The 12,889-nt window shown below is 42.2% G+C and overlaps 1 protein-coding gene across 1 annotated transcript in view; it reads right to left on the bottom strand.

Annotated features, from left to right (window-relative positions):
- LOC122806257 (FYVE, RhoGEF and PH domain-containing protein 2-like) overlaps positions 1 to 12,889 on the bottom strand; it is a 773,316-nt gene that overhangs the window by 173,260 nt on the left and 587,167 nt on the right. Inside the window, exon 12 of the mRNA XM_044076527.1 lies at positions 6,878 to 6,973. Within this exon, the coding sequence (XP_043932462.1) occupies positions 6,878 to 6,973 (96 nt within the window). The remainder of the gene's footprint in view (positions 1 to 6,877; positions 6,974 to 12,889) is intronic.

Genomic DNA, 12,889 nt, shown 5'->3' with positions numbered 1-12,889 from the left:
CGAGGGTTTTCTAAGCTAAGATATAACTTTTTGTTGTATTTTATTGAGAATTCTATTTAACTTGATAATTGTCAGTATTACCTAGTGTGATTGTGTTGTGGTTCCGTAATTCTTTGGTACCGTTAACCCTTTTATCGGTATTTTTGTATCGGGGCCTACACCTTTCCCATATACTACCATTTTGAGACAAATTTATACCGGATTTGACATTTACCTGATTGTGACTATTTTTCCCGGATTTGACTGTGTGTTTGTTTCTGGAATTGTTTATTACCTACAATGTCTGAGAAGGCAAAGTCTGGTTTCAAGCGTTGTCAGTGTGGCCAAAAAATGTCGGTCACTGACAACCATAGTTCCTGTGTCTACTGCCTTGGCCCTCTCCACTTACAAGAGGATTGCTCCATCTGTCACTCTTTCAGTGGGAGGGTCATGACAGATAGGCGAGGAAACTAATGGACAGGGGTCTTTGAAACCAGCTTTCCAAGAGGCTTTGGATGCTTCTGACCAGGCATCGAAGTCCTCTAAGGAATCGAAGACGTCGGAGCCCAAGTCATCGGCTCCGAGCTCTTCTTCAAAGGTTAGATCACCGGTTCCACAGACTTCGGGGCCGAGTGTTCAACTGGTGTCGGTTCCTGAGCCTCGAGTCTTGGAACCGGTGATGGAGCTCCCTCCTTCGGCCATATTGAGGTCGGCTCCGTCTTCGGTTCCTTCGACCCGTTCTTCCTCCAAACTTTCGGATGTCGATGTGGATCGTGTGGTGCAGAAGCTGTTGGAGCATTCAGCCCTCTCTAAACTTATTTCGGTTTCCACCCAGCTGGTGTCGAAACTTGAAGGCCTTCCTGTATCTCCATCCATTCCTCCTCCGAGACCGATTCAGTCTTTGGAGCCGGAAGAGGCTGATCTGCTGATTGTGGAGCCCTTGGGTCCAGAACCGTCCTTTTCTCGGTCTGTTCCCTCACCTCGACTCCGTCGGACCCGGTACCGGAGTCTCGGAGCCGACGGTCTGTTCTTGGTTCCGGGGCCGAGAGTCGAACCGGCGTGTCGGTTCCGACTCTCCCCCTCGGGGCCTCGGCACGGATCGATTCGGCTCCGTCCTCGGGGTCGATGCCTTCGGTGCCCGTGTCGGGGATTCTTCCCATTTCTTCGGAACCGGGAGACTCTTCGATGCGGGACCCGGGAGCGTTCGACCTGATGAGGAAGGTGTTGTCTACCCAGACAACCACATCAGTGGAAGCAGTTTCTCCTCCCCATAAAGGGCCTTTGTCTTCATCTGCACCCACGGCCACATCCAAGCGTCGGGCACCAGTGTCTCAGCCACCCCTGGAGGGTGCCCCCTCTTCCTCCGAGGCTTCTTCGGATGCTCCCCACGAGGAAGTCCCTAGGAAGAGACTGTGTAAGAGGAGACACTTGGATTCTCCACAGGAATCCATAACATCTGATACTGACTTAGATGAGTCAGAGGGGTCCCCTAAGTCACCTTCAGAAGATGTCTCTTTTTCAGACATTTTGGAGATCCTGAAACAGAGAGGTGACTGGCAGTCCCTTCCCCCTTCTGAGGATGAGTCAGTTCTGCTGAAGGCATTTGGTGCTTGCCCTTCCTCCTCCTGGGTCACTCCGCCCTTCAACGAACTAATGGAACTTATTGCTCGAAGGGCGTGGGAGGCTCCTGACACAGTGGAACCTGTTCCTAGGAAACCGAACAAGTACATCACAGCACCTCAGGATAAGTCCTACCTTACTAAAGGAGTTCCAGTAGACGCTATGGTGGTGGCTGCAGCCACGAAAAAGGAGATGTCGGAGTCTTCTTCGTCTGTCCATCCGCCTAATAAAGATTCTAGGACGATGGATAGATATGGGAAGCGCATTTTTAGTTCAGCGGCTTTTTCCATGCGGTCCCTGAACTATTTGACCCATTTTACACGTCTGCAGAGGGATCTAGTCAAAGAGTTGGGAGATACCCTCCAGGGTGCTACAGATGCAGCTGTCTCAGAGAAAGTGACAGCGCAACTTAATACCCTAACATCGATTGTTAACTCGTCCATGAGGCTGATTTCACGCAGGCGAAGGTTCGAGTAGGGCAGCAGCTTCAGCGATTGCTCTTCGTAGACAATCCTGGATGCGCCTATGCTCCTTCGGAAGCCTTCAAGTCTTCCTTTACAAACGCCCCATTTGACGGTGCCACTCTTTTTGGCCCCAAGGTAAAGGAGACCCTTACCCGGTGTGAACAAGAGGGAAAGACTCTGTCTGCTGTCGGAGTCCGTTTTTCCACCCCAACCAGACCGTACCCCAAAGGGCAACGCGGTGGGAAAATGTGGTTTCGAAACAAAACCAAGGGTCTTTCCCGGGCACACAGGGTGATGCCCCCTCTAGAGGCAGAGGAGGGGGCAGAGGTGGAAGACGCCGCCCTGGCGGCAGAGGGGGGTCCGCAACATCAAGGTGACAGGGAAACACTCCCTGGTAAACCTTTTCAGCACTCCTGAGAGGAGGCCCGACTGTCCTGCTCTTGAGGCAGTCGGGGTCGCTTAGCTTTATACCCTCAGGCCTGGCAAGATATAACTACAGACAACTGGGTAAAAAGCGTAGTTACCAGAGGTTACACCATACCCTTCCTATCCTATCCCATTCCAAAGAAAAGACTCCCAGATGTACCGCCCCATCTGCGAGAGCCAGCAGCTTTAGAAATTTCAAAGTTGTTAGAAAAAAGAGTCATCCAGCCAGTCCCAGCGGACCAGCAAGGATTCGGGACTTACTCAAGGTTCTTTTTAGTTCCAAAGAAAACAGGGGACTGGAGGCCCATTCTAGACCTGAGTTACCTCAATACTTTCGTCAAGAAAGAAAAGTTCCGAATGGTCACGCTTCAATCGATCCTTCCATTTCTGCAGAAGGACGAGTGGATGTGCTCAATAGATCTAGAGGATGCATACTACCACATCAAAATGGCCAGGGCATCCAGAGATCATTTGCGCTTTCGGCTGGGAGCCAGTCACTTTCAATTTCGAGCCCTGCCCTTTGGTCTGACCTCAGCCCCCAGGGTCTTCACCAAATGCATGGCAGTGGTAGCGTCTCACTTGAGACGTCAGGGATTCCAGGTGTTTCCGTATCTGGACGACTGGCTCCTTTCAGCCACCACCCGGCGTCAACTACTGCAGGCCAGAGACTATGTTCTTCAACTGTGTGTTCACCTAGGGATTTCCGTAAATTTCGGAAAATCCTTACTTCAGCCATCACAAAATATCTTGTTCATAGGAGCAGAGTTAAACACATGCCAATTGATTCTGAGGCTTCCCCCAGAAAGGATATCATCACTGCAGACTCACATTCGTCTTCTACTCTTGTCAAGGAGATCTCCTGCACACCTAGTACTGAAGGTGTTGGGCCTCATGTCAGCCTCCCTTATTGCAATTCCCCTGGGAAGGTTGCACATGAGAGTCCTACAATGGCTGCTATTTGCTCAATGGTCATTCCAGCAACTACCTCTAACACACGAGATTCTCATAACAAAGACTTGCAAAACAGATCTAAACTGGTGGCTCCAAACGTGCAACCTTTCCCAGGGGAGGCCGTTTGTTTTACCCACGCCCACAGTTACGGTGACCACGGACGCTTCCCTGATAGGGTGGGGGGGCATCTTTCAGGGACAGACAGTCCAAGGCGAATGGACCAATTTGGAATACAATCTGCACATCAATGTTCTAGAGTTGAGGGCAGTGTTTCTAGCGTTGCAACACTTTGCTCCCCTTCTTCCTCTAGGGACTATTGCAGTTCAGACGGACAACATGTCGGTAGTCTGGTACATAAACAAACAAGGGGGAACCAAGTCCTATCAACTATGCAGAGAGGCCATGAGAATTTGGCAGTGGGCAGAGTCCACGGGTCGCTTTCTAATAGCAACGCACATCCCGGGGTCATCCAACATCATAGCCGACAGGCTGAGCAGAGCAATTCTGCTACCGCACGAGTGGTCTCTGAAACAGTCAGTGGCGAAAAGGATTTTTCGCACATGGGGCCAGCCTTCCTGCGACCTGTTTGCGTCTCCAATGAATGCCAAATGCAGGAGCTACTTTGCCCTATTACCCCCTCCAGGGGAAGTCCCCTGGGACGCACTGGTTTACGATTGGCCCCCGGGACTCCTGTACGCATTTCCTCCATTTCCTCTGATACCGAAATTTCTCCAGAAAGCCAGGAACCTTCACAGGACGATAATCCTCATTGCTCCATTCTGGCCTCGTCAAATTTGGTTTCCCTCCCTGAAAATTCACTGCATTCGGGGACCCTGGATTCTGGACCCAGAGCCGGATCTGTTGACTCACTCGTCAGGGGTTCCCCATCCCGCGCTTCTGTCACTCCATCTAGCAGCTTGGCTGCTCCAATTCCCAACTTAGCCAGGTCTGATCTTTTGTCACCAGCAGTCCAGAATATATTAGTGGCTTCGCATAAGGCTTCCACTACTAAAACATATACTAGCAAATGGAAACGGTTTGTATTCTGGGCGAATACACACCACGTTGATCCCTTTACAGCTCCTTTGAATAAGATTTTAGAGTTCTTAACAGACTTATTTCATCAGGGTGCTTCTCCTGCTACTCTAAGAGTTCAATTGGCTGCCATTTCAATTTCCATGTGGAAGAATGTGGAGCTCCTATCATGGCTCACAGACTTTGTAAAGCCTTTTTAAAAGGAGTTTTTCATATTAGACCTCCGGTCAGATCTCCTACGTCACCTTGGAGTCTAAACTTGTTGCTATCTAAATTAATGTTGCCCCCTTTGAACCTGCCTCTTCTTGCCCATTAAAGTTTTTTCCTGGAAAACTCTCTTTCTGGTAGCCATTACTTCTGCTAGACGAGTGTCTGAACTTCAGGCTCTCTCCATCAAGCACCCTTATCTGATCTTTCACTCTGACAGAGTTTCTCTTGAACCAATTCATCCTTCCTCCCTAAAGTGTGTTCTATTAACAACATTAATCAGTCCATTGAATTACCCACTTTCTTCAAAAACCACTCCAACAAAATGGAGTATATGTTACACAAATTGGATGTTCACAGACAGCTAAGGTTTTATTTGGATAGAACAAAAGATCACAGGAAAACAGATCAACTCTTTGTGGCTTTTGCTGATAGCAGGAAAGGACTTGCAGTTACCAAAAGAACTCTTTCAAAGTGGTTAACGGATTGTATAATCTATGTATACGATTCTGCAATCAACCCCTTCTAAACAAACCCAAAGGACATTCCACAAGATCAATATCTACGTCTTTGGCTCATGCAGCTCGCCTACCTCTGGATGCTATTTGTGCGGCTGCTACCTGGTCTAAGCCACATACATTTATTTCTCATTATAAAGTAGATAAGGTTTCTAGGGACAGGGCAACCTTTGGTTCCACTGTGCTCAAGAACGTCCTCCCGTGAGTTCCTCAGGATTTAGGAGCTAGGACGCTACCCATGTGTAAGAACAAACGGCGAGATTGAACACTATCACATATAGAAGTTATGTCCTTACCATAACGTTCCATGTGGAGTGTTCATCTCACCTTTGTTCTTACAGTCCCACCCTCCCACCCTTAGGAAGAACGTTCTTTGATGCCTGGCCAGAAGCATTTTTGCTACTGTCATTATTCTGTGTACATAGTTGGTATACACATATACTTTATATGTGTCTGTTTATGTATGTATAGATGTATGGCATGAATGTGCTGTTATGTAGATTGGTTTGCTTGCAAACTAGATCTGAGGTAAAGGCAGAGGGGGATTGTGGGTATTAGATTGTCTCGAGCTTCTTCTCGATGCAGAGCTTGCAAGAGGCCGGCACGGAGCCGAGGATCGGCTCCGAACCCATGTGTAAGAACAAAGGCGAGATGAACACTCCACATGGAACGTTATGGTAAGGACATAACTTCTATTTATTTCCATATCATCTCATTACATATTTTGCAACCTCTGCTGAACTGTCACTGTATTAGAACTGTGCAACATGTTTTTGCTATGATTCTACATCAGATTTGTCTGCATTTATTGCCACAGATCAGGGTCTGGGTGAAAGGGTATCATTTACCAGTTCATTTACCCAGTTTATTTTATTTTTATTTTATTTTACATTTGTTGACCGGGCTATAGTCTAACTGGATATATGTCCATTTTCAGAAGAGGCCCGGGGAGAAAAGCTCCACATGAAAAACAAAAACAAACAAAACATTACTTCAGTTACAGTTCACTTGTCAGACACAACAGGTGTTACATGGTAACTTAGCATTCATGGCAGATAATAGCAAATAAAATAGAAAATCACCCCCCCCTTTTTTTTTTGTTACTGTTAACTAATTTGTTTGCTAACAAATAACTAAGTAGATGGTAGACAGACAGTAGAGAAATAGGTAGTTACCGAATAATTCACTTTGTCCTACTGCATGACTAAATACCACACTGTGGCTCAATGGGTATATAATTTAACTCTCTAAATGCTGACGTGTGATGCAGAAAATGAAGAATACAAGTTATTAAGCACAGCTCTAAGTTTCTTAAAGAATCAAAATGTGCTTGACTAAATAGTGTGGTTTGGATAATACCATTGAATAATTCTGCAAATGGTGGAAGTATACTGCACATAGTATGTCTTTTTAAATATAATGATGTGACAAAGTTCAGTTGTGTAGCTTGTGAAATTGTATCTTTTAACTCCATCAGAGCCGTACTGTAGCTCAGCTGTAGAGCGGTGCACATTATTAGGTATTAAAAATACCTCTTATCCTGAAAAATGCATCCTAAATGGAATAACATATTCCTTGAATAGTGTAGTCAGTTTTACTGCAGTGTTAGAAACAGGACTTAACTAATGTCAGCAGCAAAAACAAAGCAGAACAAAAAGGTGCATGTTTCAGACTTACTGTCACTTCTTCATCTAGCTGTTGCACAGCAGGGCTTGCTGCTGCTTTGAAGCTTTCTGTTTTCATTTCATTTTGCTTAATAGCATCCTGACAAGCCTGGAAAACAGAAAACAGATTGCAAATGACTAGTTATTGTTTTCTGCATTTTACACATACATTTAAATTGATCGTGAGCACTCATAGCAGTAACATAGTCTGAGCTCAGTTTCCGTGACTATATAGGAGCTGTATATGATGTAATACAGAAAGCAACTGTAGCTGGTCTGATGTATTCATATAACTACCTGAAGGTGGGTTGTCAGACGAATTTTCATTTGACTGCTTTAATCAATCATTTTTATTTTCTTTAACTAATAATACAAAAAGAAATCCCCCCATGAAGAATGCTGTTACCTGACAGAATTATCACAATACACAGGAAACATTAAATTCTAGCCACCATCTTTATATCTACCAAATAACAAAATATGATAGCAGAAAATGTTGTCATTCAAGCACTGTATGTAAGGGGGTTCCAAACCTAATTTAGGACATGTGAACAAAAGCTAAGACATGTCTGAAAACAAGTACCTTTTCTGATGCAAACATGATTTCTGTACTCTCATTCGAGACCTAATTGCTATAAGCTGCTACAGAATGCCTCTGATATTGGCCTGATTTACCAGATTTGACTGTACCAGCAAGCCCACAAGAAATAGGATAACTATATTTTTCTTCTTTTTATTGGAGCGTACTGCTCTGTACTTGCTGTACACTGATATTGTGCATTAAGCAATCCTGCTTTGACTGTTTTGTCTGCTGAGTAGAGAGGGAACCAGGCTAATTATAGGCTTCTGATTGCTTTAGCTCTTTAAGTGTTGCTATTGGCCAGTGTGCCCTTTTGAGCTTTTCAAGGCTTAAAGTTAGAGCTTTTCAAAAGTTAAGTGTGGTACAGTGTCACTACAATATGCATGCTATAGACCCAAGTGAAATGTTAGTCGTTGTGTGCTAGTTGTCTCTATTCAATTTCACTGGTAGTCTGTTCCCTCATTAACTAATAGCTGCTGCTGTTAGCTGCTTTGTGTGACGCAGAGTGCTGTTAGCTGATCTTACTGCTATTAATCATCCTTAGCTGCACTATGAGCAGTATCACACTGCTGTGCAGCATTATATTGTCCAGCAGCACACTGTTCTTGTTCCATAGCAGTGCACTGTTAGTTGTTCCGTAGCAGTACACTGTTAGTTGTTCTATCATTGCTGCTGTTGTAGCTTCCACTGCGTTCTTTAGCTGTTGCTACTGTGCAGTTAAGGTTGCTGTCTCAGAGCGTCTTGCTGTAGCTACTGCTGTTATTGTCTCACATGTATTGCTGATGATCTTGTCCTGCTTGTTGTTTTAAACTCGTTGTATTTTTTTCCTACTGTCATTGTTAGTACTTTGGTCATTGTAATCTCTTGCACTTAGTACATTGTAATTTCTTGCACTTAAGATCCTTTGTACCTATAAGCTAAACTACTAATTATATAACTGGAGACACTTACCCCTTGTAAGATACAGAGATACCTAGCTGACAGGGAGGGCCATTCAACTTGTGCTCCTTTTGTTGCTAGTCTCATAGTACGTGGTATACTTACGCAATTTAGGAACTGCAAAGAGTCACAGACAATGAGCTATCATTTGACATAAATGACAGAGGCACACACATCTACACAACATGGAGGCCACCCTCTCATCAAAAAAGTTAATGTTTAAGCAATACATGCTACCATCCACACCTATGCACAAACATACCAAACCAACATATGCTGAAGCTGTCACAAAGTTTCTTCCCAAGCTTCTTAAATCCAGGAATTGTAAGTCTCTACAGAAATCTACTAACACAACATTACTACCCTCACACATAGAAATGAGTTGCATAGAAATGAGTTATTAAGCTGAGACTATAACCATCCATTACCACAAAGTCAACAAGTTCAAGTAGAAATGCCCAAGTAATTGGTGACTCCACTGTCCAGCATAATACCTATGTGCTTATGAGGCTGGACAAGGACAGGATCACAATGTTGAGGGCTCTTCAGTCTCTTATACTGGGCATAAGTGAATATGACCTACTGGTTGCCCATGTGGATGAGACTGACTTCCACTGCTCAAAACCTAATGGACATGTAGACATGTTGGATCTCATTATGTGTGTGTTAAATGCATGTCTCAACACAAATACATAACACTGCACATACAAACTCACTCAAAGCACACAAAACCCACCCACAACATCCAATAAGCTTTAAAACCAATCCAAAAGTATAATAAACAAAACATAATCCTTCTGTCATTATTGCCACTCACACAAACCAGATCTTGATCTGCATAGCATTCGCCCCTTTCCGAGCATTGCTAAACCAATCAGCCATATGTGCATTCACACAAATGTACTACAACCGCATATACATATATGCCCACATGAAACAAAAAAATGACCATCATCAACTGGAAGGTACTATTTTATTACAGCTTTTTCAACACCTTTGTGATGAAATCTGGGTCTGCTGTAATAAAATAGTGCCTTCCAGATGGGACTGGTCATTTTTTTGTTTCATGTGAGTGTATAACATTATTTTCTCCATGCTGCCTATTCCAGCATGCATCCTTTGTAATTGTGTGTGTGAATCTATGTGTGAGTGAGTGTTTATATATATATATATATATATATATATATATATATATATATATCCATATATGGTTCCCTATCAGAAGCCTGAAACACTATAAGCCTGAAAATCAAAATCCTGAAACCAAAAGCCTGAAAATTCAAAATCCCGAAAACCCAAAATCCTGAAACTCAAAATCCTGAAAACACAAATAATGCTAATATGTCACTATAAAGACACTAATATCTACCAAATGACCCTGACCCTAACCCTAACCCTAAGGTCCGTCACTATCGCACACTCACCTGACCCGCGCCCTAACCCTAACTCACTTAAACCGCCCCTAACCCCAATATTTGTCACTATTGCATACATGCCTAACCTGCGCCCTAACCCTGACTCACTTAAACCGCCCCTAACCCTAACATAAAACCAACCACACACTTACCTGAACCCAACGCATGACCTAACACCACAGGGCTAACAATAGCAAAGCCACAATGACGTCAGTATGTCCATTTTGTGTTTTCAGGATTTTGGGTTTTCGGGATTTTGAATTTTCAGGCTTTTGGTTTCAGGATTTTGATTTTCAGGCTTATAGTGTTTCAGGCTTCTGATAGGGAACCATATATATATATATATATATATATATATATATATATATATATATATATATATATATATATCAATCTCTTGCTCTCTTTATTTATATATATATATATATATATATATATATATATATATATATATATCAATCTCTCGCTCTCTTTATATATATATATATATATATATATATCTCAATCTCTCTTTATATATATATATATATATATATATATATATATATATATATATATATATAGGTCTACCTCACATGACTGAAAACTCAAAATACTGAATTTCATTTGACTGAGACTACAATACTTAATTTTCAAAATACTGAAAACTCATTTGACTGATTCTCATTATACTGAAAGCTTACAATGCTGAATTTCAGAATACTGAATTTTTACCCATAGACATGATGTGTGTTTCCCTTCACCTGTGACTTGCTTCTGATAAAAAACATTGCTGTAACTTAAAATGCTGACTGTCAGAATACCCATAATAGTGTAGAAAGTAGTGTTGTAGTGTCTTTAAATATGGGTACGTCTCTTTACATTTTTATGGGAAGTATTTAGAGTAATATGGCAGATGTTTCATGTACTTCCAACAGTAGTGGCAGTGAGTACAATACTGCAAGGTAAGTAAATGGTATATGCCCTTTTCCCCACTGTAGTGTGATCCTGGAGTTAGTATATATAGTTGCGGGGATGTGGGGGAGCATAGCCCCCCCCCACCTAGTTTGATTTTATATCGTCCAGTTTACGTTAAGAGTGCAAGTAAGTAGTTTTTAAGTTTTGGAAAGATTTAGTGGTTGGTGTTGTAAGTGTGCATTTCTATGGCTTAAAATTCGGTATTTTGAAATTTAGCATTGTATTCTTTCAGTATAATGAGACTCAGTCAAATGAGATTTCAGTATTTTGAAAATTAGGTATTGTGGTCTCAGTCAAATGAAATTCAGTATTTTGAGTTTTCAGTCATGTGAAGCAGACCACATGTGTGTGTGTGTATGTGTGTGTATATATATATATATATATCTATATATAGATATATATATATATATATATATATATATAGATAAATATACAAACATGTATATATATATATATATATATACATATATATATACATACAGATATACATAGATATATATATATACACACACACACACACACACACACACACACACACACACACACACACATACACACACACACACACACACACACACACACACACACACACACACACACACACAAATGAGAACAGAGGAAGTTCGACTATATATAATAAATAGCAAGATATAGATATATTTGAGTAAATTACTACATATGTACTTGCAGAAACTTCAATGTACATATCAGTTTCTGCAAACTGAAATATAAAAATAAATAAAAAATTACCAAAACTAAAGTGATCGCAAAAAGAAAACAAATACTTTTCTTGGTCAACTACAAAACAAACAAACAAAAAAGGAACTAACAGTAGATTCAGACATACTTGATCTTCATAGTGGTACTGATAGAGAAATGTTGTTTGGCAAGGTAATGTGCAGGGTTAGGGCCCAAAAAATGAGTAGAGATGGACAGGATGACCTTGCCCATCCATACCACTTTACTCATGTGCTAACCCAACCACCAATCCCAACCTTAGACATTACCTTATCAATCAACTTTTCCCTAACAGTATCACTATACAAGACCCTCACCCACACTCATTTCACATACACTATTACACATGCAAAATGATAAAAATATCACTTTACCTAGCCCTTACTGTAACCATAACTTGCAAACATGCAAGCACACACACACACACACACACACACACACACACACACACACACACACACACACACACACACACACACACACAGACACATACATGCACACACCTCTAATTGTATACCCTTCTCTAGTCCTTATTCTAACTCTAACCCACAAATACTCATGCACACGATCCCATCCCAATACCAGAAGTTTCAGCATTGTAAGAATAGTGGGATCTATCCATTTTTTTTACTTGACTGACCATGCAGCCATTCTTTATTATTGCTGTTGCTAGTTTTTTGTCCCCTGACTTGATGGGCTCAAATATGATGACCCCAGTCATCTACCCCTTGTGAACCTAAAAAACATATAAGAAAATCATGAAATTTGCCTCAGCCTATGCCTTGTGACACCACAGTAGGCTCGGGAAGGCTAGTGGACCACTTACCTTCTTTTGCCTCCAGGTCCCCTGGCGTAGTGCTAGTACCATAACTTTGCATAACAAGAGAGTCAGACAGATCCTCCGGGGCTGTACCATTGCCTGGTTAAGGTAGGCAGAACCTAACTTTTTAGGTGCAGAGGAAGTCATGGGTGCAGAATCTGTTGCCAGTGTTAAGACATCCCCTTGGGGATTCCTGGACTTGTGTAGTGCGTGCAAAAAAAAGAGACAGAAGACCCACTATGTTGAAGGCAGTAATCTCCATCACAGATTTCAGCTGAGATAGTGGCTATGGCTAGATCCATTATTAAGGCGATTGATTACAGGATGCAAACCTGGGTTATGAGTAACACCAAAGCTCCCATCCACTGTTTAACCACGCAAGGATCCTGATTTTGAAAAGGATCTGGAATCTCTAGTTTCGGTAGTGTCAGAGTCTGATCAGTTTCCTCTGAGGATGAAAAGGTTCAGAAACCCAAACAAAAGTTTTCTTTTTCACAAATGTTGGCTAGATTTATAGGTGTATTCAGTTGGGAGCAATCACTAGCTGTCCCAGAGATCAGACAGTATATGTTCTTT

The sequence above is a fragment of the Protopterus annectens genome, chromosome 7.part0 (assembly GCF_019279795.1).
Source record: "Protopterus annectens isolate FY-2018-M chromosome 7.part0, PAN1.0, whole genome shotgun sequence".
NCBI classification, from domain to species: domain Eukaryota; kingdom Metazoa; phylum Chordata; order Ceratodontiformes; family Protopteridae; genus Protopterus; species Protopterus annectens.
This window is presented reverse-complemented; position numbering and strand designations above follow the sequence as displayed.